Source organism: Lampris incognitus, chromosome 13 (assembly GCF_029633865.1).
Source record: "Lampris incognitus isolate fLamInc1 chromosome 13, fLamInc1.hap2, whole genome shotgun sequence".
Classification (NCBI taxonomy): Eukaryota; Metazoa; Chordata; class Actinopteri; order Lampriformes; family Lampridae; genus Lampris; species Lampris incognitus.
In genome coordinates, this window is record NC_079223.1 from 676,646 (window position 1) to 701,875 (window position 25,230).

The window sequence follows — 25,230 nt, forward strand, 5'->3', positions numbered from 1 at the left end:
TGGGATTATATCAAGGATCGGCTCTGAGCCCTTTCTTGTTTGCAATGGTGATGGACAGGTTGACGGACAAGCTCAGGCAGGAGTCTCCGTGGACTATGATGTTTACGCAAGACATTGTGAACTGTAGTGAGAGTAGGGTGCAGGTGGAGGAGAGCCTGGAGAGGAGGAGGTATGCACTGCAGAGAAGAGGAATGAAAGTCAGTAGGAGCAAGATGGAATACTATTTGTGAATGAGAGGGAGGACAGTGGAGTGGTGAGGATGCAAGGAATAGAGGTGATGAAGGTGGATGAGTTTAAATACTTGGGGTCAACTATCCAAAGTGATGGGAAGTGCAGTAGAGAGGTGAAGAGGAGAGTGCAGGCAGGGTGGAGTAGGTGGAGAAGAGTGCCAGGAGTGATTTGCGACAGAAGAGTACCAGCAAGAGTTAAAGGGAAGGTTTACAAGATGGTTGTGAGACCAGCTATGTTATATGGTTTGGGGACAGTGGCACTGATGAAAAGACAGTATATTAGAGGGACAGCTCAGGTTGGACAGTTTGGAGACAAAGCAAGAGAGGTAAGCTTGAGATGGTTTGCACATGTGTGGAGGAGAGATGCTGGGTATACTAGGAGAAGGATGCTGAATATGGAGCTGCCAGGGAAGAGGAAAAGAGGAAGGCCAAAGAGGAGGTTTATGGATGTGATGAAAGAGGACATGCAGGTGGCTGGTGTGACAGAGAAAGATACAGAGTAAGAAATGCAGAGTAAGAAATGGAAACAGATGAGCCACTGTGGGGATCCCTAACGGGAGCAGCCGAAAGTAGTAGTAGTAATAGATCTTGAAGGAGTGTCTGAAGTAATGAACGGGAGAAATGTCAGACAAGGAGAGTTTGTGGTGGAAATGATGGTTGAACCAGAATCAAGTAGCCACTTGTCCGGATTCAGCAATGAAAAGCGGGTTTGTCAATGTCATGCTGTGAGATTTCCAGAATAGGAAGCAGTTTGTGAGGGTCTCGAAAGGTTTTCAGTGGACTTTCAGTGAACTTTGAAGTAAAAGATGTGTGTACGCTGGCTGGATTGATTTTTTTTTCACTTTAAGAAGAATACCATGGTGTCATCTGAGAAATAAGATGTCTGAGCTGCAAGCATGGTAGCATGGGCCTGAGTGAATGTTGAGGCGGTAAATTTGAAACATCTGAGGAAAGTGAAAAAAGCAAGCAGGGACATGGCTTCTAGAGTTGGAGCAACATGAGAGGTGCCGTATCTGGTGTGGATGGTGTGGCTGCAGATTGAGAACAAGTCGGCAGTAAGAGGAAGGTGGTGAGGAGTTTTAGCTGGCTCTTGACATAGGAGTCCTTTGAAGAGTGAAGTTATGGCTGGAGGCCATGCCCACACTGGTTATGAGTTTGGTGAAGAAGCTGATGCCACTGAGATAAACTTTGATGGTATGTGTTTTAATGGCCATTAGGGAATGGGCATAGGTAAACCAAGAAGCATGTCAAGGTGATGAGATCAAACAATGGGAAGGTTATGGAAACTTTTCAGAGTTTTCCAGTAGGATGAGAGGGTTTAGGCTGATAGACTGTTGATGATGAAGTTCAGCGAGTCGAGGGTCAGGGGTATCAAGGAAGGATTTACAAGTTGAATGCAGTGCTGAATATGGAAGAACCGGTGTTGGGAAGGTATCTGTATGAGGGGCCAAGCTTCTGAACTTCTGAAACGAAAAATGAGAAAAGGGGTCAATGATGAAATTGGAGTAACTGGGAACATGAGCTATGCAGAGAACATATTCAGATCTCCATAGCATGAGTAACTGGTGTGATAGGTGACTACTGAAATGAATCCAGAAAAATACAAACATTTACACGTTGGGAAAACAAGTGCCAACTGGGTTAACTACAAAGTTGGAGATTTGATGGTTCAGCAAGTGGAACAGGAAAAGGACATAGGTGTCGTGGTCGATAGTTCAATTGAATTTCACAGGCACATTTCTGAAAAAATTAAAAAAGCAAACTCTATGCTGGCAATAATTAGAAGAACCTTTCTAAATTTGGGTAAGGAAATAGTTTTACCATTATATAAATCCTTGGAGCAATCTCATCTTGAATTTACAAGCTCGGTCTGGTGTCCTTATAAAGTAAAATATAGAGACATTTTGAGACAGTTCAGAGAAGAGCTACTAAACTAATCTCAGGTCTGAAAGAGATGTCATCTGAAGAGGGGTTAAGAAATTTATAACTACCAACTCTAGTATACAGGCGACACAGAGGAGAAATGATGGACATCCATAAACTTTTACACAAAATATATGATTTCATTTTTGGAATAATAGGTATGAGTTAAGAGAGAACTCATTAAAACTATTCCCATTAAAGTGTCCCTCTGAAAAGAGAAAAAACTTCTTCACATTTGTGCTGTAAGAGCATAGAAGGAACTTCCAGAGGATGTGGTACAGCTCCTTCAGTTAATTCTTTTAGAAATAGATTAGATACATTTTGGTCAACAAAGGACTTTTTATACAATTATAAAGCTGAGTTGTGATCATTGTGAGTATTTTGTGACTATGATTATTTGAGAGACTATTGTATTTATGTGATTTGTGATTATTTGTGGGATTATTGTGTTTTTAATAACTATATTGTGGTTCTTTTTTGTATGGTTGATTGTTTTAATTTGTCGAGTGTGGTGTAGGGGATTTGTAAACTGTGCCAGAATTTGTTTTCATTAAATTTCATTAAATATTTGTATGTGACAGTGCCAAATTAGGCAGCACATGAATGGCATGATGGATGGTTAATTGGAGTGTTCTTTGTCGTCTGAGTATATAAGGATGGACTTGTGGGACCATTTATAGCTGTGTCTATTATGGGGTAGATTTCTAAGAGTATTATAATGACAAATTGGAGGGTTAGCTGTCGACAAGGTGAAGTTGATGGTTGCCTGCTTGGCCAGAATGGGTTGACAGGGAAGATCAGCGTTAAGTATGGGAGGAACTTGCTGCTGCAAGGGCTATGGAGGAAAACTGGGTGCCGGCATCCCAGTGCCAATGGCTCAAGCTGACATTAAGCACAGGGAAGGGTGAAGCTGGGAGATGGAAGATCTTGGCATCCCGGTGCCCTGAGCCCTGGATAAAGCAAGCTGCTGTCGTTGTTGGAAGTTGACAGCAGGGGGTACTGGCAAGTACTACTACTGCGGTTACTACTACTACTTTCAGCTGATCCCGTTAGGGGTCGCCACAGCGAATCATCTGTTTCCATCTCTTCCTGTCCTCTGCATCTTCCTCTTGTCACACTAACCACCTGCATGTCCTCCTTCACCACATCCATAAACCTCCTCTTTGGCCTTCCTCTTTTCCTCTTCCCTGGCAGCTCCATATTCAGCATCCTTCTCCCAATATACATTACATTACATTACATTACAGTCATTTAGCCGACGCTTTTATCCAAAGCGACTTACAATAAGAGCATCATTTAACGTAGGAGATCAGGAGAACTACTAGTCATCACAGGTCATAAGTGCATCTAAACAAGCATCTAAGAGCAAAACCAGTGCTAAAGTGAAAGTGCAAGAAAGAGATTTTTTTTTTTAATGACTGAATTCAATACGTGCTAAGAACAGTAACAGGGTAGTAGTTCTTGAAGAGGTGAGTTTTCAACCTGCGCCGAAAGATGGGCAGCGATTCCGCTGTCCTGACATCAGTGGGGAGTTCATTCCACCACTGTGGGGCCAGGACAGAAAAGAGCCGTGACTGGGTCGATCGGCAGCAGGGGCCTCTGAGCGATGGGGCAACCAGGCGTCCCGAGGCAGCAGAGTGAAGTGGTCGGGCGGGGGTGTAGGGCTTGACCATGGCCTGGAGATAGGAAGGCGCTGTTCCTTTCACTGCCCTGTAGTGTAGGCTAGCACCAAAGTCTTAAACTGGATGCGAGCAGCTACTGGGAGCCAGTGTAGGGACATGAGAAGGGGAGTTGTGTGGGAGAACTTAGGGCGGTTGAACACCAGACGAGCTGCAGCTTTCTGAACAAGCTCCAGAGGTCTGATGGCCGACGCCGGGGTGCCAGCAAGGAGGGAGTTGCCGTAGTCCAGCCGGGAGATGACCAGAGCCTGGATGAGCACCTGTGCCATCTCGTCGGTGAGGAATGGGCGAATCCTCCTGATGATATAGAGGAGAAATCTGCAGGAGCGAGCAACCGATGCAACATTTTCAGCAAACGACAGTTGGTCATCCAGGATCACACTCAGATTCCTCACAGTCCGATTTGGCGTCACCACGGTGTTGTCAATGGTGATGGCCAGGTCTCGGTGCGGGCAACCTTTCCCCGGGAGGAACACCAGCTCTGTCTTGTCCAGATTGAGCTTCAGGTGGTGTGTTGCCATCCACTCCGAGATGTCAGTCAAGCACGCAGCAATGCGTGTCTCTACTTGTGTGTCAGAGGGAGGAAAGGACAAGATCAGCTGGGTGTCATCAGCATAACAATGGTAAGAGAAGTCATGTGAGCGAATAACAGAACCCAGGGATGTTGTGTACAGGGAGAACAGGAGAGGACCCAGAACCGAACCCTGTGAAACACCTGTAGTCAGTCTGCATGGCTCCGACACAGATCCCCTCTATCCACACCTGGTAGGAGCGACCCCTCAGGTAGGTTGCAAACATTGAGAGTGCAGAGCCTGTGACACCCAGCCCCTCAAGGGTAGAGAGGAGGATCTGTTGGTTCGCTGTGTTGAATGCAGCTGACAGGTCCAGGAGTATCAGGACAGAGGAGAGAGAGTTTGCTCTTGCAGAGTGCAGCAATTCTGTCACTGCAAGGAGGGCCGTCTCTGTCGAGTGACCCACCCTGAACCCAGACTGGTTGGGGTCCAGGAGGTTGTTCTGGTGGAGGTACAAAGAAAGTTGGTTAAAGACAGCACGTTTTAAAGTTTTGGATAGAAAGGGTAGAAGGGAAACTGGTCTGTAGTTTGTGACATCAGAGGGGTTAAGTGATGGTATCTTGAGAAGGGGGGTGACTCTAGCAGTCTTGAAGGCAGATGGAAAGTATCCTGCCTGGAGGGAGGTGTTGTTGAGGTGGGTTAGATAGAGAAGGAGTTCAGGTGCTATAGAATGAAGAAGAGGGGAGGGGACCGGGTCAAGGGAGCATGTGGTGGGGTGACTGGATGTGATGAGGTTGAGGACCTCATCGGGGGAGAGGGGAGCGAGGTGGGATAGGGTGGGATGTGGAGAGGTGAAGGAGGGTGCAGAGGGTGGGATAGTGCAAGCAGTACTAACCGGGTGGTGAGAAAAGGAGGATCTGATGTAATTTACCTTCTTGTCAAAGAAGTTAGCGAAGTCATCAGGGAGAAGGGAGGATGTAGGAGGAGGAGGTGGGGGTTGAAGAAATGTAGAGAAGGTTTGAAAGACTTTCTTATTATTAGAGGCAGAAGATAGGATTTTAGAGCGATAGAAGGCAGCCTTCGCAGCAGAAAGGGAGGAGGAGAAAGTGGAAAGAAGAGACTGGAAGTTGAGAAGGTCATCTGAGAGTTTGCCTTTTCTCCATTTGGGCTCTGCCACTCTCAGGCTCCGTCTGTCAGTACATACTGAGTCGGTCAGCCAAGGGACAGGTGGAGTTGGGCATGCAGGCCTGGAGGTGAGGGGACAGAGATTGTCCAGAGAAGAGGAGAGAGTAGAGAGAAAAAGATCATTAGCAGTGTCATGTCAGGGGGTAGGTGAGAGAAAGATTCAGGTGTAGGGAGGACAGAGGAAGAAAGATAAGTGGTGGAGAGAGAGCGGAGGTGTCTACAGGTGGAAACCATGTGGGTAGGGGAAGGGGCTGAGGAGGTTGAAGAGAAGAAGAGAGAGTAGGACATGAAATAGTGGTCAGAGAGCTGGAGGGGAGTAACAGAGAGATTGGAAATAGGACAGTGTCTAGTAAAGATAAGGTCCAGCTGGTTGCCGGTCTTGTGGGTAGGAGGAGAGGGTGAGAGGTGAAGGTCAAAGGAGGAGAGGAAAGAGAGAAGAGGATCTAGCTTGTCAGTGTGGATGTTGAAGTCACCGAGAAGGATAAGTGCAGAGTCATCAACAGGGAAGTGCGAGACAAGTGTGTCAAGCTCCTCCAGAAACTCACCAAGGGGGCCTGCTGGGCGGTACACAACCACAAGGGTGAGTTTGACTGGATAAGAGACAGTAACAGCATGAAATTCAAAAGAGGGTGGAGAAATTTGTGGAGTGTAAACAAGAGACTATTTCCATTTCAGGGAGATCAGCAGGCCAGTACCACCACCCTGCCTCCCAGCTCTGGGAGTGTGAGAAAAAGAGTACACATCAGACAGAGCTGCGGGTGGGGTAGTGTTTTCTGGCATGATCCTGGTATCTCTCCTCCACACATGTCCAAGCCATCTCAATCTTGTCCCTCTTGGTTTGTCTCCAAACCGTCCAACTTGAGTGGTCCCTCTAATATAATCATTCCTAATCCTGTCCTTCTTTGTCACTCCCAGTGAAAATCTTAGCATCTTCAACCCTGCCACCTCCAGCTCCACGTCCTGTCTTTTCGTCAGTGCCCCTGTCTCCAAACCATATAACATAGCTTGCCTCACAACCATCTTGTAAACCTGTCCTCTGCATCTTCCTCTGTCACACCAGCCACCTGCATGTCCTCTCTTACCACATCCACAAACCTCTTTGCCTTTCCTTGTTTCCTCTTGCCTGGCAGCTCCATATTCAGCATTCTTCTCCCAACAAACACAGTATCCCTCCTCTGCACATGTCCAAACCATCTCAATGTAGCCTTTCTTGATTTTTCTCTAAGCTGTCCAACTTGAGCTGTCCCACTAATATTATACTCATTCCTAATCCTGTCCTTCTTCGTCACTCCCAGTGAAAATCTTAGCATTTTCAACTCTGCCACCTCCAGCTCCACCTCCTGTCTTTTCGTGAGTGTCACCATCTCCAAACCATATAACATAGCTGGTCTCACTACCATCTTGTAAAATCCATCAGGCCCGAATGAAATGCTTGGCACAGGGGGGAGGAGCACAGTGCACAGGATTCACTCCTGATGAGACGCAGGAGGAGCCCAGCCCGGAGACACCCCACAAAGCTCAGAACCTCCATGTGCTAAGTTCTCTGGCTCCCAGCAGAGTAGTTCAGCAGAGTAGGATCAAGTGGCCTCCAACCGGCAAACACAGAGAGTGGGGCCAGTTTGATAAGGACGTGGCCAAAATCATCAAATCAACAGCAAAGGCTTCGGACTCTGGCAAGGCAGTTCAAGGTACCAACCGAGGAGGAGAAACCACCACTGGCTGAGCTCCGTTACATCATCAGAAAGAAGCTCTCATGACCCTGCACAAAGCAGAATGGCACAGGAGACAGAGGAGAGAGAGAGCCAGGAAGTGTACTGTGTTTATATCTGATCCATTTGTATTCACAAAGCTGCTGTTAGGGCAGAAAAGCAGCAGTCGTCTTGCCTGCTCTAAAGAAGAGGTAGACAACTTCTTGCACAACAATCTGAGAGACCCTGATAGAAAGCAAGAGATAGGGCCTCTCAGAGCTCTCTTGGACATACCATCGCCCACGGTGGAGTTCAACACCAAAGAACCCACCTGGAGGGAAGTCCAGGAGGTGGTTACCGCAGCCAGAGCCAGCTCCATTCTGGGACCCAGTGGAGTACTCTATAAGGTGTACAGTTGCTGCCCAGAGCTCCTCAGTATCCTCTGGAAGATTCTGCAGGTGATTTGGCACAGGGGGACTGTAGTTGATCAGTCAAGGCAAGCAGAGGGAGTCTGGATATCAAAGGAAGAGAACTCAAACAAGCTGGAGCAGTTCAGATCCATCTCGCTCCTCAGTGTGGAGGGGAAGATCTTCTTCAGTGTCCTATCCAGAAAGATGACAAACTTCCTCTGTAAGCTGTTGTCCTTCTCTTCTCTTCAGTTGGCTGGTGCCCTGTTTGGGCATCTTCCTGGCTTTGACAAATGCCCAGTTAGGATAACCACACTTAACCAGGCCTGTTTAATGTAGGATTTCTCCCCTTCCCCGGCTGCTATATTATTGGGGACATTGTCAGCTCGGTGGTACAGCGTCCTGGTGACCTCTAGTTTTTGCTCCAGTGGATGATAAGAGTCAAACCTTAAGTACTCATCAGTATGTGTTGGTTTATGATAAACTTCAACATGCACACAAAATAATGACAGACCTTTCACACATTCTATGTTCTGAATACGAACTGTTAATTTCAGGTAGATGTTACAGAACCAGTAGATTTAAAAACAACTGCTTTAAGCTTTCTTTTCTCACAACTTTTATAATATTACTTAACAAACAACCAGTTCAGTCCTTACTTACAGTGCATCCGGAAAGTATTCACACCCCTTCACTTTCCCCACATTTTGTTATGTTACAGCCTTATTCCAAAATGGATTAAATTCCTTTTTTTCTCATCAATCTACACACAATACCCCATAATGAGAAAGTGAAAAAGGTTTTGTAAAAATTTTTGCAAATTTATTGAAAATAAAAAACTGAAATATTGCATGTACATAAGTATTCACACTCTTTGCTATGACACTCAAAATTGAGCTCAGGTTCATCCTGTTTCCACTGATCATCCTTGAGATGTTTCTACATCTTGATTGGAGTCCACCTGTAGTAAATTCAATTGATTGGACATGATTTGGAAAGGTACACACCTGTCTATATCAGGTCCCACTGTTGACAGCGCATGTCAGAGCAGAAACCAAGCCATGAAGTCAAAGGAATTGTCTGTGGACCTCCAAGACAGGATTGTATCGAGGCACAGATCTGGGGAAGGATACCAAAACATTTCTAGAGCTTTGAAGGTCCCGAAGAGCACAGTGGTCTCCATAATTCGTAAATGGAAGAAGTTTGGATCCACCAGGACTCTTCCTAGAGCTGGCCGCCCAGCCAAAATGAGCAATCGGGGGAGAAGGGCCTTGGTCAGGGAGGTGACCAAGAACCCGATGGTCACTCTGACAGAGCTCCAGCGTTCCTCTGTGGAGATGGGAGAACCTTCCAGAAGCACAACCATCTTTGCAGCACTCCACCAATCAGGCCTTTATTTTAGAGTGGCCAGACGGAAGCCTCTGCTCAGTAAAAGGCACATGACAGCCCGCTTGGAGTTTTCCAGAAAGCACCTAAAGGACTCTCAGACCATGAGAAACAAGATTCTCTGGTCTGATGAAACCAAGATTGAACTCTTTGGCCTGAATGCCAAACATCATGTCTGGAGGAAACCAGGCACCTCTCATCACCTTGCTAATACCATCCCTACAGTGAAGCATGGTAGTGGCAGCATCATGCTGTGGGGATGTTCTTCAGTGGCAGGAACTGGGAGACTAGTCAGGATCGAGGGAAAGATGAATGGAGCAAAGTACAGAGAGATCCTTGATGAAAACCTGCTCCAGAGCGCTCAGGACCTCAGACTGGGGCGAAGGTTTACCTTTCAACACGACAACGACCCTAAGCACACAGCCAAGACAACGAAGGAGTGGCCTCGGGACAAGTCTGTGAATGTCCTTGAGTGGCCCAGCCAGAGCCCAGACTTGAACCCCATTGAACATCTCTGGAAAGACCTGAAAATAGCTGTGCAGCGACGCTCCCCATCTAACCTTACAGAGCTCGAGAGGATCTGCAGGGAAGAATGGGAGAAATACCCCAAATATAGGTGTGCCAAGCTTGTAGCTTCATACCCAAGAAGACTTGAGGCTGTAATCGCTGCCAAGGGTGCCTCAACCAAGTACTGAGTAAAGGTTGTGAATACTTATGTACATGCAATATTTCATTTTTTTATTTTTAATAAATTTGCAAAAATTTCTACAAAACCTTTTTCACATTGTCGTTATGGGGTATTGTGTGTAGATTGATGAGGGAAAAAAGGAATTTAATCCATTTTGGAATAAGGCTGTAACATAACAACATGTGGGGAAAGTGAAGGGGTGTGAATGCTTTCCGGATGCACTGTATGTAATGTCTCCTAAGAAAGTAGACACTGTTGCTTTTAGTTCTATTCATTAGGCATTATAGTTTTGTGGTTTTTATAATTTCACGTCTCATTTTTTATGCTTATGTAGTATTGTCTTTATCTCTCAAGGCATGTGCAATATTCATATCTTTTCTATTTTTGTTGCATGTAATTTATTATTGTGCCTTTGACATACTACTGTATTGTTTTGTTGGTTATGTATTGGTTGTAGCTCTATGTAGCATTATTGCCTAAGGCAAATTCCCCTCAGCGACATTTAAATATGTTATCTTACCAAGTTTAAATAAAGGCAATAATTCATAAAGATTCCTTCATGTTGTGTGACCAAGGGGAGAAATTTCTATAGGCAAGACTACACTGAAATAGCCAACGTGTAAACATCCTTCCTGGCTATTGTCAATAATTCTGTCTTGTTCTGTCCTGCAAATTTGGTCAGATTTGTCACAATAATAGTTGATCATGGTAGCAAGAAACAGGCTTTGATATAAAATGTATGGTACTATAATGATATAACCATGTCTGGTGCAAACCAGGCAAATAATAAAATTCCAAGCGGCAGATGTAACAATGATGGTGATGATGTAACAAGTGGTGGCCCATTTCCTAGGTAAAGATTTCAAATCCTACCCCTTGTAGCTCCGTTCTGAAGGGCCACTACCCAGTAAAGGGCACTCCAAAACTAGGGTTAGGGCCCGGTGGGGGAAGTGAGATTTGGTCTAAGACTCCTTGAAGACTAGGGTCAGGACATAAACAAGAGACAGGCCAGATCTAAGTCTCTGTGAAGACTATTTCATTAACCACTGGTCAGGAAATAGATCAGGGATAGACCAGATCTCAGAGTAGACAGGCTCCCTGAACAGCTTTTCCATGATCAAGAGGAGGAAGATGTGTTGACTTAAGTGTGAAACATTGGAACAGATTATTGAACAAGGCATCTACATCGTTAGCTAACAAAATATAACGTTGAAATAAACTGCATCCTTCTCTAACATGATGATGACTTGTTGAAATTTATATCGCTTTTGCTCTTTTTGTTAGTTTTACGTTATTTGCTCTGCATATGAAGTGCTACCAGTTTAGACTTATTTCAAACAGACACCTTCAAATTTAATCTTCTATTCTTTTGATAATAGACTGTTGATGAGAGGACACAGGACACAGTATTTTACATGCATGTCATTGGCCCAAAGATAAAACCCTCAGTCCACACACTAATTTCTTGGTTCTTAGGTCATTTACTTTTGTGTTTGGAAAGCTGTAGCATATTAAGAACAGATACTTCAGTTTAAAGTTTGGTGTTGATGTTTCTCGTCAGAAAAGCCTTCCAGTCTCAGATGTGTTTCTGTCTTCTTATTCCAGACATCCTATGACACAGACATCTCTATGTCAGTTGTCAACCACAGCGAGCGTGGAGGCATCACAGCTGTAAGTTTACAGTCAGTTTATGTGTTTCTAAATTATGAAAAAACTGCGGTTAAACCCAAGAATAAAGTGCTGGCACAACTGGATCAACTGGGGGCAGGAGTGGCCTTCCTTCAAGAGACACTTACATAGGGCAGATGTTTTAAGAATCCAGAGGAGCTGGGTAGGGGAAGCATTTCATTCCAAGTTAGATTCTAAGGTCAGAGGCGCAGCTATTCTTGTACACAAAAGTATTTATTTTGAAAGTGACAAAATAATTACAGACCCAAATGGCAGATTTGTTATTGTCACTGGACAGCTTTTCAATAAGTGGGTTGTCCTTGCCAGTGTATACGCTCCCAACTATGATGACTGTGCTTTTATTAATTCCTTTTTTCTTCTATTCCTGATATTAAAAATCATCACCTAGTTATTGGGGGTGACTTCAACTGTGTCCTCTGCCCCAAACTCGATAGATCGTCATCCAAACCTGCACCCCTAACTAAAATGGCTACAGGTATTAATAATTTCATTACACAATATGGAGTGGTGGAGCCGTGGCGATTACATTTCCCTACAGGGCTTTTTCCTTCTTTTCACCTGTTCACCATACTTTCTCTAGAATTGACTACTTTATTTTAGATGCAAAACTTCTGCCTTCTTCTAGTCCTCCCACCTATCATAGTGATTTCTGATCACAGCCCTTTGTCCTTTGAATAAGACTTCCCTGATGTACCCGCCCCATACAAAATATGGCGCCTGAACCCTCTCCTTCTTTCTGATGGTACTTTTGTGAAATACATCCAAACACAAATATCACTTTTATAGAGACCAATGTATCTCCGGAAATATCCCATAGCACCAGATGGGAGGCGCTAAAATCATACTTATGATGACAGATTATTGGCTATGCGCCAAATACAAAAAAAAAGAAAAGGTGGCCACATTAAAAGGGCTCACAGCTGAAATTTTGCAACTAGACAGCCAGTATGCCTCGACTCCTTCCCCAGAATTATACCAAAAGCGAACTCATCTGCAGACAGAATTTGATTTGGCCTCTACCTCAACAGCGGAACAATTTCTGTTAAAATCTAAGCATTCATTTTATGAATTCGCTGACAAAGCAGGGAGATTTCTTGCTCACCAAGCCTGCCAAATGGCAGCTTCACGCCAAATATCCCAAATTAAGACCACCACGGGCTCTGTGACCACAGACCACAAGGGAATTAATGATGCCTTTGGCGTGTCCTATGCTAATTTGTACTCATCTGAATATGACAATGATGTTTCTAAATCAGAGTCTTTTTTTGAGAATTTAATCTTACCAACACTTAATGACTCTCAGAAAGGTGATCTTGATAGCCCCTTGACATTGGATGAGGTATCAGAAGCCATCAAAAGTATGCAATCTGGTAAATCCCCAGGACCAGATGGATTCCCAGTGGAATCTTTCAAGAAATTCGTAAAGGAGTTATCACCATTATTATTTTCTATGTTTACTGAATCCTTTTTAAATGGGAATCTCTCCGAAACCCTGAATCAGGCCTCTGTTTGTCTGCTGCTTAAAAAGGGCAAGGACCCTCTGCTGGGTGAATCATATAGACCAATTTCTCTTCTAAATGTTCATTATAAAGTCCTTGCAAAATCCCTTGCTAGGTGGCTTGAGAATGTTCTTCCCAATCTGGTATTGCCTGACCGAACCGGCTTTATTAGAAACAGGCATTCCTACTTTAATATTCGTAGGCTCTTTGATATTATCTTCACTAACACTCAGTCGAATATTCCTGTGCTTGTGATATCCTTAGATGCCGAGAAGGCTTTTGATCGGGTGGAGTGGGAACATTTATTTAGGACTATGAGAAATTTTGGATTTGGTAATGACTATATATCTATTACACGCATCCCCCTTAGCTTCTGTCCATACGAATGACTTACATTCAAGATATTTCCCATTACATAGATCCCCCAGACAGGTTGCCCTACGAGTCCCCCGTTCTTCGCGCTCGCCATTGAACCACTTGCTGCGTCTTTACATCAGTGCCAGGCCTTAGAAGGGATAAACCGAAGAGATACCATGCATAAATTATCTCTTTATGCCGATGACCTCCTTTTATATATTGTCAACACATCATCTTCACTACCACATGCCCTGTCTATTTTGGAACAAATTGGAAGGTTCTCAGGCTACAAGTTGAATTTAGAAAAAAGTAAAGTTTATCTTGTAAACTCAATGGCCTTCAATATCCCAGCTAAAGCATTTCCATTCAAGGGAGTGACATCCCACTTTAAATATCTCGGGATGGTGGTACCTCCCTCCTTTCATATGCTATTTAAATTAAATTTCACACCTCTGATCGAGCAATGCAAGCAGGACATACACCGCTGGCGTTCCTTACCTCTATCACTAGCTGGCTGGATTAACCTAACTAAGATGAATATTTTTCCTAGATTTCTCTATTTGTTCCAAAGTATTCCGATTTTTATTCCTAAAAAACAGTTTTTGTCACTGGATCAAATCCTCACTGGATTTATATGGGATAGCAAAACCCCACGTATTCGTAAGTCATTTCTACGAAGGCCGAAAAGGTTAAGAGGTATGGCCATGCCTCACTTTCTTCACTATTATTGGGCTAGCAATATCAAAAACATTATAACGTGGGTCAGGGACGATGCAGAAGCTTCAGTCTGGGTAAAATTTGATTTTTTTTTTTTTGGAAAACTTTATTTTCCAATTTTCAAGTTTTTTTTGGAACAGGTATACAAGGCACACAAACAACAACAACAACAACAACAACAACAACAACAACAAAAAGAAACATGAAGGAATCCCGCCTCCCCCCCAAGGCTCAAAAAAAGAAAAGAAAAAAAAGGACTATGCAGGGATTTCTTATTCCAATTTCACATAATAAAAATTGGAATCTTTTAAATTGAAACTCCCGTCCTTAATCTCGGCCCCTTTACCACTTAGCACTGGCTCCTTTGAAAATCCTGTAGTTACCCATACATTAAAGATCTGGGTACAGTTCCACAAACATTTTGGGTTGCAGAATACTTCACTTCAGGCTCCTATTTTTGCAAATCATCTTTTCACCCCCTCTTTGTCAGACCTGGCTTTTCGGGCCTGGCATGGGAATGGCATTAGGGTGGTTAAAGATTTGTATATAAACTGAGTATTTGCATCATTTGAACAATTGTCAGAAAAGTATGCCCTGCCACACTCCCATTTTTTTCCGATACCCTCAGGTTAGGCACTTTGTACAAAAAAGCTATCACCCTTTCCCAGAGCAACCTCCAAGCACCCCCTTAGATGCTCTTTTAGGATCTAATACTAGTCTCCAAGGGCCATCTCCTGGATATATGATGTAACTATTAACCCACAATCTCTAAACAACCTAAGGACAATTTGGGAACAAGACCTAGACCTGTCTTTTGCAGAGGATCAGTGGACTTCAATTCTCGGCCTAGTACACCCCCTTTTCCTTGTGCTAGACACGGTCTAATACAATTCAAGATAATTCACCATCTTCATCTCACTAAGGGAAAACTGGCAAGGATATACCCAAACATTGATCCCACCTGTGATCAATGTAAGACTACCACTGCAAACTGGTTGCACATGTGTTAGTCATGTTCAAGCCTTCAGACTTTTTGGGAAAAGGTATTTGAATCCCTTAGTGACATGTATAATATGACAATTGTACCTCAGCTCATTATTGCCCTGTTTGGATTGAGGCCAGAGGATGCCGTGTGGTTGACTGAAATGTGCAGTGTGGTTGCCTTTACTACTCTGTTAGCTCGAAGTCTCATCCTCCTCAACTGGAAGAGAGTGGTGCCACCATCCCATACAAGATGGCTTAAAGAGATTATGTTTTACCTGAAGCTTGAAAAAATCAAATTTACATTGAAGGGGAATGCAAAAAATTTGAAAGAGTCTGGAGGCCTTTTCTTACCTATTATGATAACCTAACCCAAATAACAGACTGGGATAGTTCCCTAATCATTTCTTGATTGGAGCAGAACTGTAGAAGTATAATTAAGAATAAGTTTAAAAAGATAAAAATGAGTGTATTTTTTTATTATTATTTTTATTTGTTTTTTCTTTTCACCCTTGTCTGTGTTTATGTGAATGAGGTCATTGTATATCTGTCACATATTTATCTATACTTGATGTCATTTCGGAGGATGTTGGGGGGGGGGTGTTAGGGAGCAGGGGAGGGATGGGAATTATACTGGATTTATTTCAAGATTGATTCTGTGATTTGTAAAATGCAAAATCCAATCAATATAAGTTAAAAAAAAACAATAACCTTATGTAAAAGAACTTTGGAAAAGTGAAAATGTTTCCACAAATTTTTGGATAGTGAAAGACTTTCTTGTCTTGGTTTGTTCAGAAGGACTCTAATGTGTTTGGGTGACATGTAAATCAGAATCAGAATCATGTTTATTGGCCATGTAGGTTTGCACTACATGGAATGTGACTCTGGTTTCGTGGCTCTCTCAGTGGACCTAACATCGAACAACAACACTACAACACAACAATCTTCACATATATACATGTGCTGGTAATTCATATAATTTGTCCAACTCCATGTATAATTTCATGGGGTTGAGCGCCTCTAGTGGTCATTGTTAATATACATAAAAGTCCGTTGCACCAGTTGCCATTTTAGTTGTTGCATGACTGAAGCTAGTGTGCGGTTCATCATTTTTCTCTCGATGAAGTTTTGAAAACACATACCTGTGAGTATTACATAACTTGACTTGTATATTGATGATAGCTGGATGACAAATTTATCCTTTTTGAGTTGTTTCTGCAGATATCTGAATATGTTTGGCAGAGCTAGTGTCTTGCTTATTCATGCTAGACTGGTTAGCGAAGTGCCCTGGCTGGTTAGCTGGTAATGTGCTAAGGTTCGCTTCAAATTGAGTTGATGTTGCCTACCTGAAATTACTGTTTCGTTGTTTTAATGTTTTTGCAGTCATTTTATTTGACAATGTGGTTGCTGTTGAAATGTCCTGGATAATACATTGTTTATCTTTGTGAATGTATACTATAGTGTACCTGTAATATGGAAGCAAATAACCACACATACAACTAATTGTAATCAGATGTATTTTGTTTGTATGTTTTGTTTTAGTTTTACAGAAAAGAAAGGATTCACTGACAAAGCTGGATAAATAAGGAAACCAAGTAAAGAACCTAAACTTATTCAAGCCTTAAGTCTTTATCGGATCAACTATGTTAACTATCTGTCTAGTCTGATACTGGAACGTTAGATGAGGACAGAATAGTAAAAAAGGCATATTAGCAACAACTCCACCTACACAAAAGTGTCTACAACTGCAAATTTCATGTCTTTCTCGTCCACTTGCCATACGCATGAGATGAAACGACAAGAGGACACAGGAGACCAGAAATCAGTTGAAACAAGATCCCGTTGCCCAAGATCCAAATCTTCAAGACTTACTAGTATGTCTTCTGTCAGCTCCACAACAATTAAAGCACGAGGTCGAGCAGAGGCTGCACAGGCTGAAGCATCCTATGCTGCAAAAGAAGCTAGTGTGCTGAAAGAAACGGCATGCCTTGCAGCAGATTTAGCTTGTAAAGATGCAGAGCTACAGGCTGAGTTCATGTTTTAAAATTGGAGAGAAAAGCAGCAGCTGCTTCGGCTGAAGCTGCCGTTTTAGGGGCTGCTATAGAAGATTAAAAACCATCTTGCAAAGAAGAGAATATTCCAGTTCCTCGCTACAGTCCAGCACAGCGTACCAGGGAGTATGTACAAGGCCTTTCCCATGCACAAAGTAGTCAAGCAACACTATATACAGGACATCAGGATGAATTTCATGATACAAGAGAGTCAAAAATGAATCTTACTGTGTGTGTTGGACCATTTGCTAATGACTTAATGCACTCAGACTCCAACTTCCAACCTCTGAGAAGCAGCCAGCCTATCCAGGGACATGTCCCTCTCTCCTCCAACTTTAAGTTTGCACCTAAGCAACCAGGTCCCATGCCAAAATGGAGCTGTGAACCTCAGAGCACACCAGTTTTGAACACTTCCTTCACTGAGATGCCAGTCATGTCAGATACACTCAAGTATCTGGCCAAAAGAGAAATTGCGACATCAGGTCTCCAAATATTTGATGATTGCCCATAAAACTACTGGGGATGGAAATCATCTTTTACCCGCATCACCCAAGGTTTGGCCCTGTCAGCAAGAGAAAAGCAAGATCTTCTCATTAAGACCTAAGTTACCAGAACAGGCAAAATGAATAAGCTCTATACATGTTAAAAACCCGACTGCAGGTCTCTCCATGGTGTGGAAACGTATTGGAGAGACCTACAGTGCACCTGAGGCAATAGAAGGTGCTTTATTTCAGAGTATTGAGGAGTTTCCCAAAATCTCCAACAAAGAACATCTGAAGCTTCAGGAACTTGCTGACCTTCTCATAGAGCTGGAAATAGCAAAAGAAGAGGGTTATTTACCTGGACTTGGATATCTTGACACTGCACGCGGCATCAACCCCATTGTGGAAAAGCTGCCATATGGATTGCAAGAACAGTGGATCACTGTGGGGTCACAATACAAGGAAATCCACAATGTTGCCTTTCCACCTTTTGCATTCTTCTCAAAATTTATTCGCAACCAAGCCAGGACAAGAAATGATCCAAGCTTTGTTTTCTCATCATTCAATCCTACAAATGTCTCAAAGAGGGAAAGACCTGTGAAAAACAGATCCCAGGTTTCAGTGAAAAAGACAGAGGTGGAGAGTGAATCTACTGCCAACTACGCCAGCTGTCAGGGAAGAAAAGAAAAAAAACTCACCCCCTCAGTAAGTGCCGTAGCTTCAGAAATAAGCCACTTGATGAACGTATAGCTTACCTCAAGGAGAAGAACTACTGCTTCAAATGTTGTGCTTTGACTAAGCACATGGCAAAGGACTGTTGAGTGGCGCCCAAGTGTGTGGAGTGTGACAGTGACAGGCACATATCTGCTCTACACCCTGGCCCTGCTCCTGTAAAAATAGAGACCTCTGCAATGGTGGAACCGCATGGCGGGGAGCAAGAGGCAGATTCATCTACTGCAGTGACATCAAAGTGTATAGAGATCTGTAGAGGAAAAAGCGGTCTGAGGTCTTGTTCAAAGATATGTCTTGCTAAACTGTATCTGGCAGAACATCCCGAGAAAGCAGTCAGAATGTAGGTGGTACTGGATGACCAAAGCAATCGGTCTTTAGCATGGTCCAACATCTTTGATCTTTTTGCCCTAAGAGGAAGCTCAGTGACCTGCACCCTAAAGACGTGCTCAGGTGTGATGGAAACCTCAGGGAGAAGGGCACACAACTACATGGTAGACTCTCTCGATGTGTGCACCAAGGTATTTCTTCCCACCCAGTTGGAGTTCAGAAATTCTTTCTCCAGATGTGGCACGACATTACTCCCACCTGAAACTTGTGGCTGACCAAATCCCACCACTTGATTCCAAGTGACAGAGCTTTCTGCTCTTGGGGAGAGATATTTTGAGACTTCATAAAGTGAGGGAACAGCATAATGGACCACATGATGCTCCATACACACAGTGTCTCGACCTCAGGTGGGTTGTGATAGGAGATGTGTGTCTGGGACAGGCCTACAAGCCTGCCAGTGTGACAGTCTACAAGACAAATTTGCTGCTTAATGGAAGGTTATCGTTCCTCAATCCTTGCTCAAACAGCATCCACGTCAAGGAGACTTTGTCTGGCTCTACACATCAGTCAAGCCATTTTCATCAGCACTATAATGATAGCCTAGACCAAGAAGAGACTATGGGCGGTCTCAGCTCCACAGATTTCAACAGTATCTACACCCCTGTGGGATTTGTGGTTCCCATTACTGCGCAGGGAAAGTCCGTAATAGGAAAATTTACCTCTGAGCAGTGTGAATGGAATGATCCTCTTCCACCTGAAAAGGAACAATACTGGAGAGCCTGGAAAGAGTCTTTGAAGCATCTTGAGCAGCTCTGCATGCCAAGGCCCTACGTCTCTGTGTCCTTATCTTCAACACAGCGGAGAGAAATCTGTGTTTTCTCCGATGCTTCTACCATGGCCATAGCAGCAATGGCTTACTTACGAGTTGTGGATTTTGCAGGACAGTGTCACCTTGGATTTGTGATGGGAAAGGCCAAATTAGCACCACGACCAGCACACACCATCCTAAGGCTGGAATTTTGTGCTGCTCTCCTTGGTGTTGAAATGGCAGAGCTGATTTCTCATGAGCTGGACCTTGACATCCAAGCTATGAAGTTTTATACAGACAGCAAAATTGTGCTGGGTTACATCCATAACAGCTCCCGGTGGTTTTATGTCTATGTAGCCAACCGAGTCACCAGGATCCGAAAGTCCACATACCCCGACCAGTGGTATCATATAACAACTGATCACAATCCAGCAGACCATGCCACTAGGCCTATTCCAGCAGGTCTTTTGGGACAAACGACTTGGTTCCATGGTCCTGCATTCCTCAAACAAGCAGAAACAAGAGATTCTGCAGTTGAGACAGTGAGCAACTTTGAGCTTGTGGAGCCTGAGACAGATGCGGAGATCTGGCCACAAGTCATCGCCTTCTCAACCAAGGCTTTTGGAGAACATCTAAGCTCACATCGCTTTGAGCATTTTTCATCTTGGAGATTAATGATTCTAGGCATAACAAGACTCATTCAACTTGGGAAGGCCTAGTCCAAAACTCAAAACTCGAATGCTGAAGACAAACAATCGCAAGCAAAAATCATGCTCATCATGTGCGCAGAGGGAAATCTTCAAAGAGGACATCAGCAGTCTAGAAAAGGGACAAGATGTCTCCAAGAAAAGTCAATTGTGGAAGTTGAACCCTACCATGGACCAGGAAGGGTTGTTAAGGATTGGGGATCGTATATCTGGTTGTTTTGGGGTACAGTGCTCTGTAGCGCCTACCGGAGGAGAGGAGTTGGAACAGGTTGTGACCAGAGAGTGATGGGTCTGCAGTGATGTTGCTTGCCCGTTTCCTGAGTCTGGAGGTGTATAAGTCCTGAATGGACGGCAGGTTGGCACCAATGATTTTCTCTGCAGACCTAACTGTCCGTTGTAGTCTGTCCCTGTCCTGTTTGTTGGCCGATCCAAACCAGACAGTGATGGATGTGCAGAGGACAGACTGGATTATTGCAGTGTAGAACTGAATCAACAGTTCCTGAGGCAGGTTGAATTTCTTAAGCTGGCGGAGAAAGTACATCCTCTGCTGGGCCTTTTTGATGATTGTGTTTATGTTGGATGCCCACCTTATGTGCTGGGAGATTGTGGAACCGAGAAATCTGTAGGTTTTCACCGCAGACACCGTGCTGTTGAATATGGTGAGAGAGGGCAGTGTTGAGGGAGCTCCTGCTGAAGTCCACTGTCATCTCCACTGTTTTGAGCATGTTCAGTTCCAGGTTGTTATGGCTGCACCAGAGGACCAGCTGATCAACCTCCCATCTATATGCAGACTCCATCCCGGATAAAGCCAATGATGGTTGTGTTGTCCACAAACTTCAGGAGTTTAACAGAAAGGTCACCTGAGGTGCAGTCATTTGTGTAGAGGGAGAAGAGGAGAGGGGAGAGCACACATCCCTGGTGGGCACCAATGCTGATTGTCCGGGTGCCGGATGTGATTTTCCCTAGCCTCCCCAGCTGCCTCGGGGCTGGTACAGTGAGCCAGGTGAGTTTGGAGTGAAGGACATCTGGGACAATGGTGTTTAACACTGAGCCGAAGTCCACAAACAGGACCCTTGCGTAGGTCCCTGGGGAGTCGAGGTGTTGGAAGATGTAGTGCAATCATCCACTGACCTGTTTGCTCAGTTGGCTTGCTAAGTGCTTGGTTAGCACTTGCACAAAACTTCCAGTCAATGGGCATAATCTCATGGCTCTATCATAGACCATCTCTCCGGAATTTGCACAAACATTTCTGAAGAAGAAAAATAATACTAATAATACTAATACCAAGTCCAGTTGCACTTGATTCAATTCTTTTGGATAACCATGACCTGGATGAAAGAACATTCACAGAAACTTTTAATACTACTACTAATAATAGAAATCTTCTACTACTACTGTTACTACTATTACCACTACTACTACTACTAATGCTACTTTCGGCTGCTCTCGTTAGGGGTCGCCACAGCGAATCATCCGTTTCCATCTCTTCCTGTCCTCTGCACCTTCCTCTGTCACACCAGCCACCTGCATTTCTTCACTCACCATAACCATAAACCTCCTCTTTGGCCTTCCTCTTCTCCTCTTCCCTGTCAGCTCCATATTCAGTATCCTTCTCCCAATATGCCCAGCATCTCTCCTCCACACATGTCCAAGCCATCTCAATCTTGTCTCTCTTGCTTTGTCTCCAAACCGTCCAACCTGAGCTGTCCCTCTGATATACTCGTTCCTACTCCTGTCCTTCTTCATCACTCCCAGTGAAAATCTTATCATCCTGTGCATCATGTGCATCATGTTCTTCATACATTTATGTCCATTATAATTCTGTTATACTCTTTCAGTGTTGTATCACATAAATTGCGTGAACACAACATCCATTGCACGCTCTCCGTCTTGGGAGAGAGATCCTCCTCTGGTGCTCTCCCTGAGGTTTCTTCTTATTTTTTCTCCCTGTTAAAGGGTTTTTTAGGGAGTTGTTCCTCATCCGATGAGAGGGTCTAAGGACAGTATGTTGTGTTGCTGTTAAGCCCACTGAGGCACATTTGTGATTTGTGATATTGGGCTATACAAATAAAATTAATTTGATTTGATTTGATCATCAACTCTGCCACCTCCAACTCCACCTCCTGTATTTTCATCACTCCCAATGAAAATCAGCCAAAGAAAGAGGCTGCCTGATAGCTAACCAAAAAAAGTGTAATTTCCTCAAAGACTGGATGATGTAAACAGATGAAAGTTGAACTCGACAGTTATTGGCAGTAGCATCCCAAAGGAATGTGGTGATCTGAGAATAAAAAGAACAGAAGAAGATCATTGCCTGTTGTAGATAATGCCACTTTCCAAACATGACAAATTAAGCTTCATAAATGACCTATGAGGAAGGCAAACATGTTTGTTAGGGCACACAATGTGCTTTGGTGAGAAAGTTGGAATGTAAACCAAACCAAGTGTTTTTAAAAGGAAAACTACGTTGGGTACCTTTTAAGGTGTGAATTTTGGTGGGGTTGTATTTCTATTTGGAAAATAAGATTAGGCATGTGTTCATATGGTTAGGATGTGGTATCTGTTTCTATGCTACAGGTTAAGCTGAGGGTCTGGGTGGGCTGGTTTTGAATATCAGGGAGATTTTTTAATTTGGGGTTAGGTCAGGAGTTGTTAGTTGTCTGGGCTAGTTGTGTGTCTACTGAATTTTGGTTTGGTAAGTTTCACCAGTTCTCATGAGTTCAGTTTCTCATAACCCTGAGAACAGGATAAGCAGTTGGGATAATGGATGGATGAACGTGTCATCAGTGGCGATACTACAGGATCATCGAGTCTTTTGGCCTTTTATATTCAGGGTTCAGGTTCAGGGTTAGGTTCAGTTTATCACACGTTGATCTGAGAACATCGATCACTTCCAGAAGTCAGGATGTGAGTCTGTCAGTCAGTTTGTCTGTGTTTCAAACGCTCCTTGGAACTGACTGTGTATTTTGTTGGTGTGTCTGTCTGTCTCTGTTCATCACTCTGTCTGTACATCTGTTGTCTGTTGTCCACTTGTCTGTCTGTCTCCACATCTGTCTGTCTATGAATGGGTGATACTTTGACTGACAAGGTAGAAAATGGTTGAGGTCTTGTCCACAGCTCTCCATCTAGTAAGTCAGCAAGTTGTATATATAGTGTAGCACCTTTCACAGAGCAAGTTCACAAAGTGCTTCACAAGAGTAAAATTGTTAAAAACAAACGGTCTTCAGCAGAGACTGCAGGATCGTATGTCTAGAGCATTCCTCAGTGTCGGACCCACACCTTCAGATGCACGGTCACCTTTTGTTTTCAGACAAGAGCGAGGGAAAACCAGTAAGCCCTGGCTTAACATCCACTTTCTGTACTCTCCTGGCTTGGTTGGTGTGTGTGTGTGTGTGTGTGTGTGTTTCCCAGTGTATCAGCCATTTCCTTTACCATTTACAAATAAAAACATAACTGAAGTATTTTCGTTTCCTCTTTTGACAGAGCAGTGATTTAGCCGATGGTCACGTGACGAGAGGCATGATTGGTCGGATCCCGAGCATTGTCATCACCTCAGAATCCAGCCCCTTCCTTCCCAATGGTCGAACCAGCTCACGCTCTTCCCGCCCCAGGGTAGGTAATAGCAGCACAGGGGCGGGGATCGTTTCTAAGGAGACTGCACAGGGCTCTGCCCTTCCCAGCGGGTTGAGTGACGGCTCAGGTCAAACTATCTGACAGCTGCTCATGTACCGTATAGACTCAGTTCATACAACAATTCATGTCAATACAGCAATGACAGGCTCCATGTCAACGCCCCCATTTTCACATTTTAACTTGTATCCAGTCTTCAAATGAAATTAAATAAGTAAAGCCCAATCCAACCCCCCCCCCTAGCCATACCCCTAGTTTTGGAGTCCCCTCGACTTGCCCTTCAGAACAGACCTGTAAGGGGTAGGGTCTGAAATCTTTACCGAGAAAATAGGACACCACACATAACATCATTACCATCATCATTACATAATAATAATAACTTTATTTTTATAGCACTTTTCTAAAACAATGTCACAAAGTGCTTTACAAAGAAATAAAACCAGACAAGGCAAAAATGAGTATGACCAAATAAGAGTAAAAATAGAAATAAAACAAATATCAAACATTTGTAAAAGCTTTCATAAAGAGAAAAGTTTTAAGACGAGATTTAAAAGAAGTTAGAGACTTGGTTTGTCTTAGTTTAGTTGGAGAGAGGTTCATAGTGTGGGGCTCTAACAGCAAAAACCTGATCACCCTTTGTAACAAACCAAGACTTGGGATTAACCAGCAGGGCTCGATCTGTGGATCCTAATGGTTGAGAGGGCATATACCAGGTCAATAAATCACAACTGTATGTAGGAGCAAGACTACTTAAAGCCTTAAAAGTGAGCAATAAAATTTTAAAATCAATTCGAAATACAACAGCGAGGCAGTGTAGGGAGGCAAGCACAGGAGCGATATGGTCATGCCTCCTTGTCCCGGTAATGAGCCGAGCAGCGGTGTTTTGTACCAACTGCAGACGGTGGAGGGAGCCCTTGCTGATACCAGAATAAAGTGCATTACAATAGTCAAGCTGAGAGCAGATAAAAGCATGTACAACATTTTGCAGATTGGCAATTGATAGAAATGACCTAAGTTTGGAGATCAGCTTGAGCTGGAGAGCATGATTGAACATGTCCGATTTGATTATCAAAACCGAGGTTAGCATTGAATATTACCCCAAGATTCCTAGCAGCCTGCTTAAGACTACCTGACAGACTACAAAAGGGCTGATGGAATTTTCCGGACCGAACAGAATGACCTCAGACTTATCATCATTAATCATCCCATTACCCCTCGGGGTTGAATAAAGTAGTCAGATTCTGATTCTGATTAAATTTGAGAAATTTTTCGGCATCCAGGATTTAATGTCAGAGAGGCAAGTTGTGAGATTTGCTAGGGCGCTAGGATCTGTAGGTTTTAGTGGCATGTAAGTGTTGTCAGCATAAAAATGGTAAAGCACATCGTGATTTTGAAAGAGCTGGTCAAGGGGGGCAGCATGTACAAACCCCAATTCCAATGAAGTTGGGACGTTGTGTAAAACGTGAATAAAAACAGAATACAATGATTTGCAAATCCGTTTCCATCTATATTCAATTGAATACACTACAAAGACAAGATATCTAATGTTCAA

The 25,230-nt window shown here is 43.6% G+C and overlaps 1 protein-coding gene across 1 annotated transcript in view; it reads left to right on the plus strand.

The window, feature by feature from the left end:
• Positions 1-23,762, plus strand: part of LOC130123110 (melanopsin-A-like) — a 65,435-nt gene extending 41,673 nt beyond the window's left edge. The window contains exons 10-11 of the mRNA XM_056292235.1: positions 11,304-11,369; positions 23,532-23,762. Of these exons, the coding sequence (XP_056148210.1) occupies positions 11,304-11,369; positions 23,532-23,762 (297 nt within the window). The remainder of the gene's footprint in view (positions 1-11,303; positions 11,370-23,531) is intronic.
• The last annotated feature ends 1,468 nt before the right edge of the window (positions 23,763-25,230 follow it).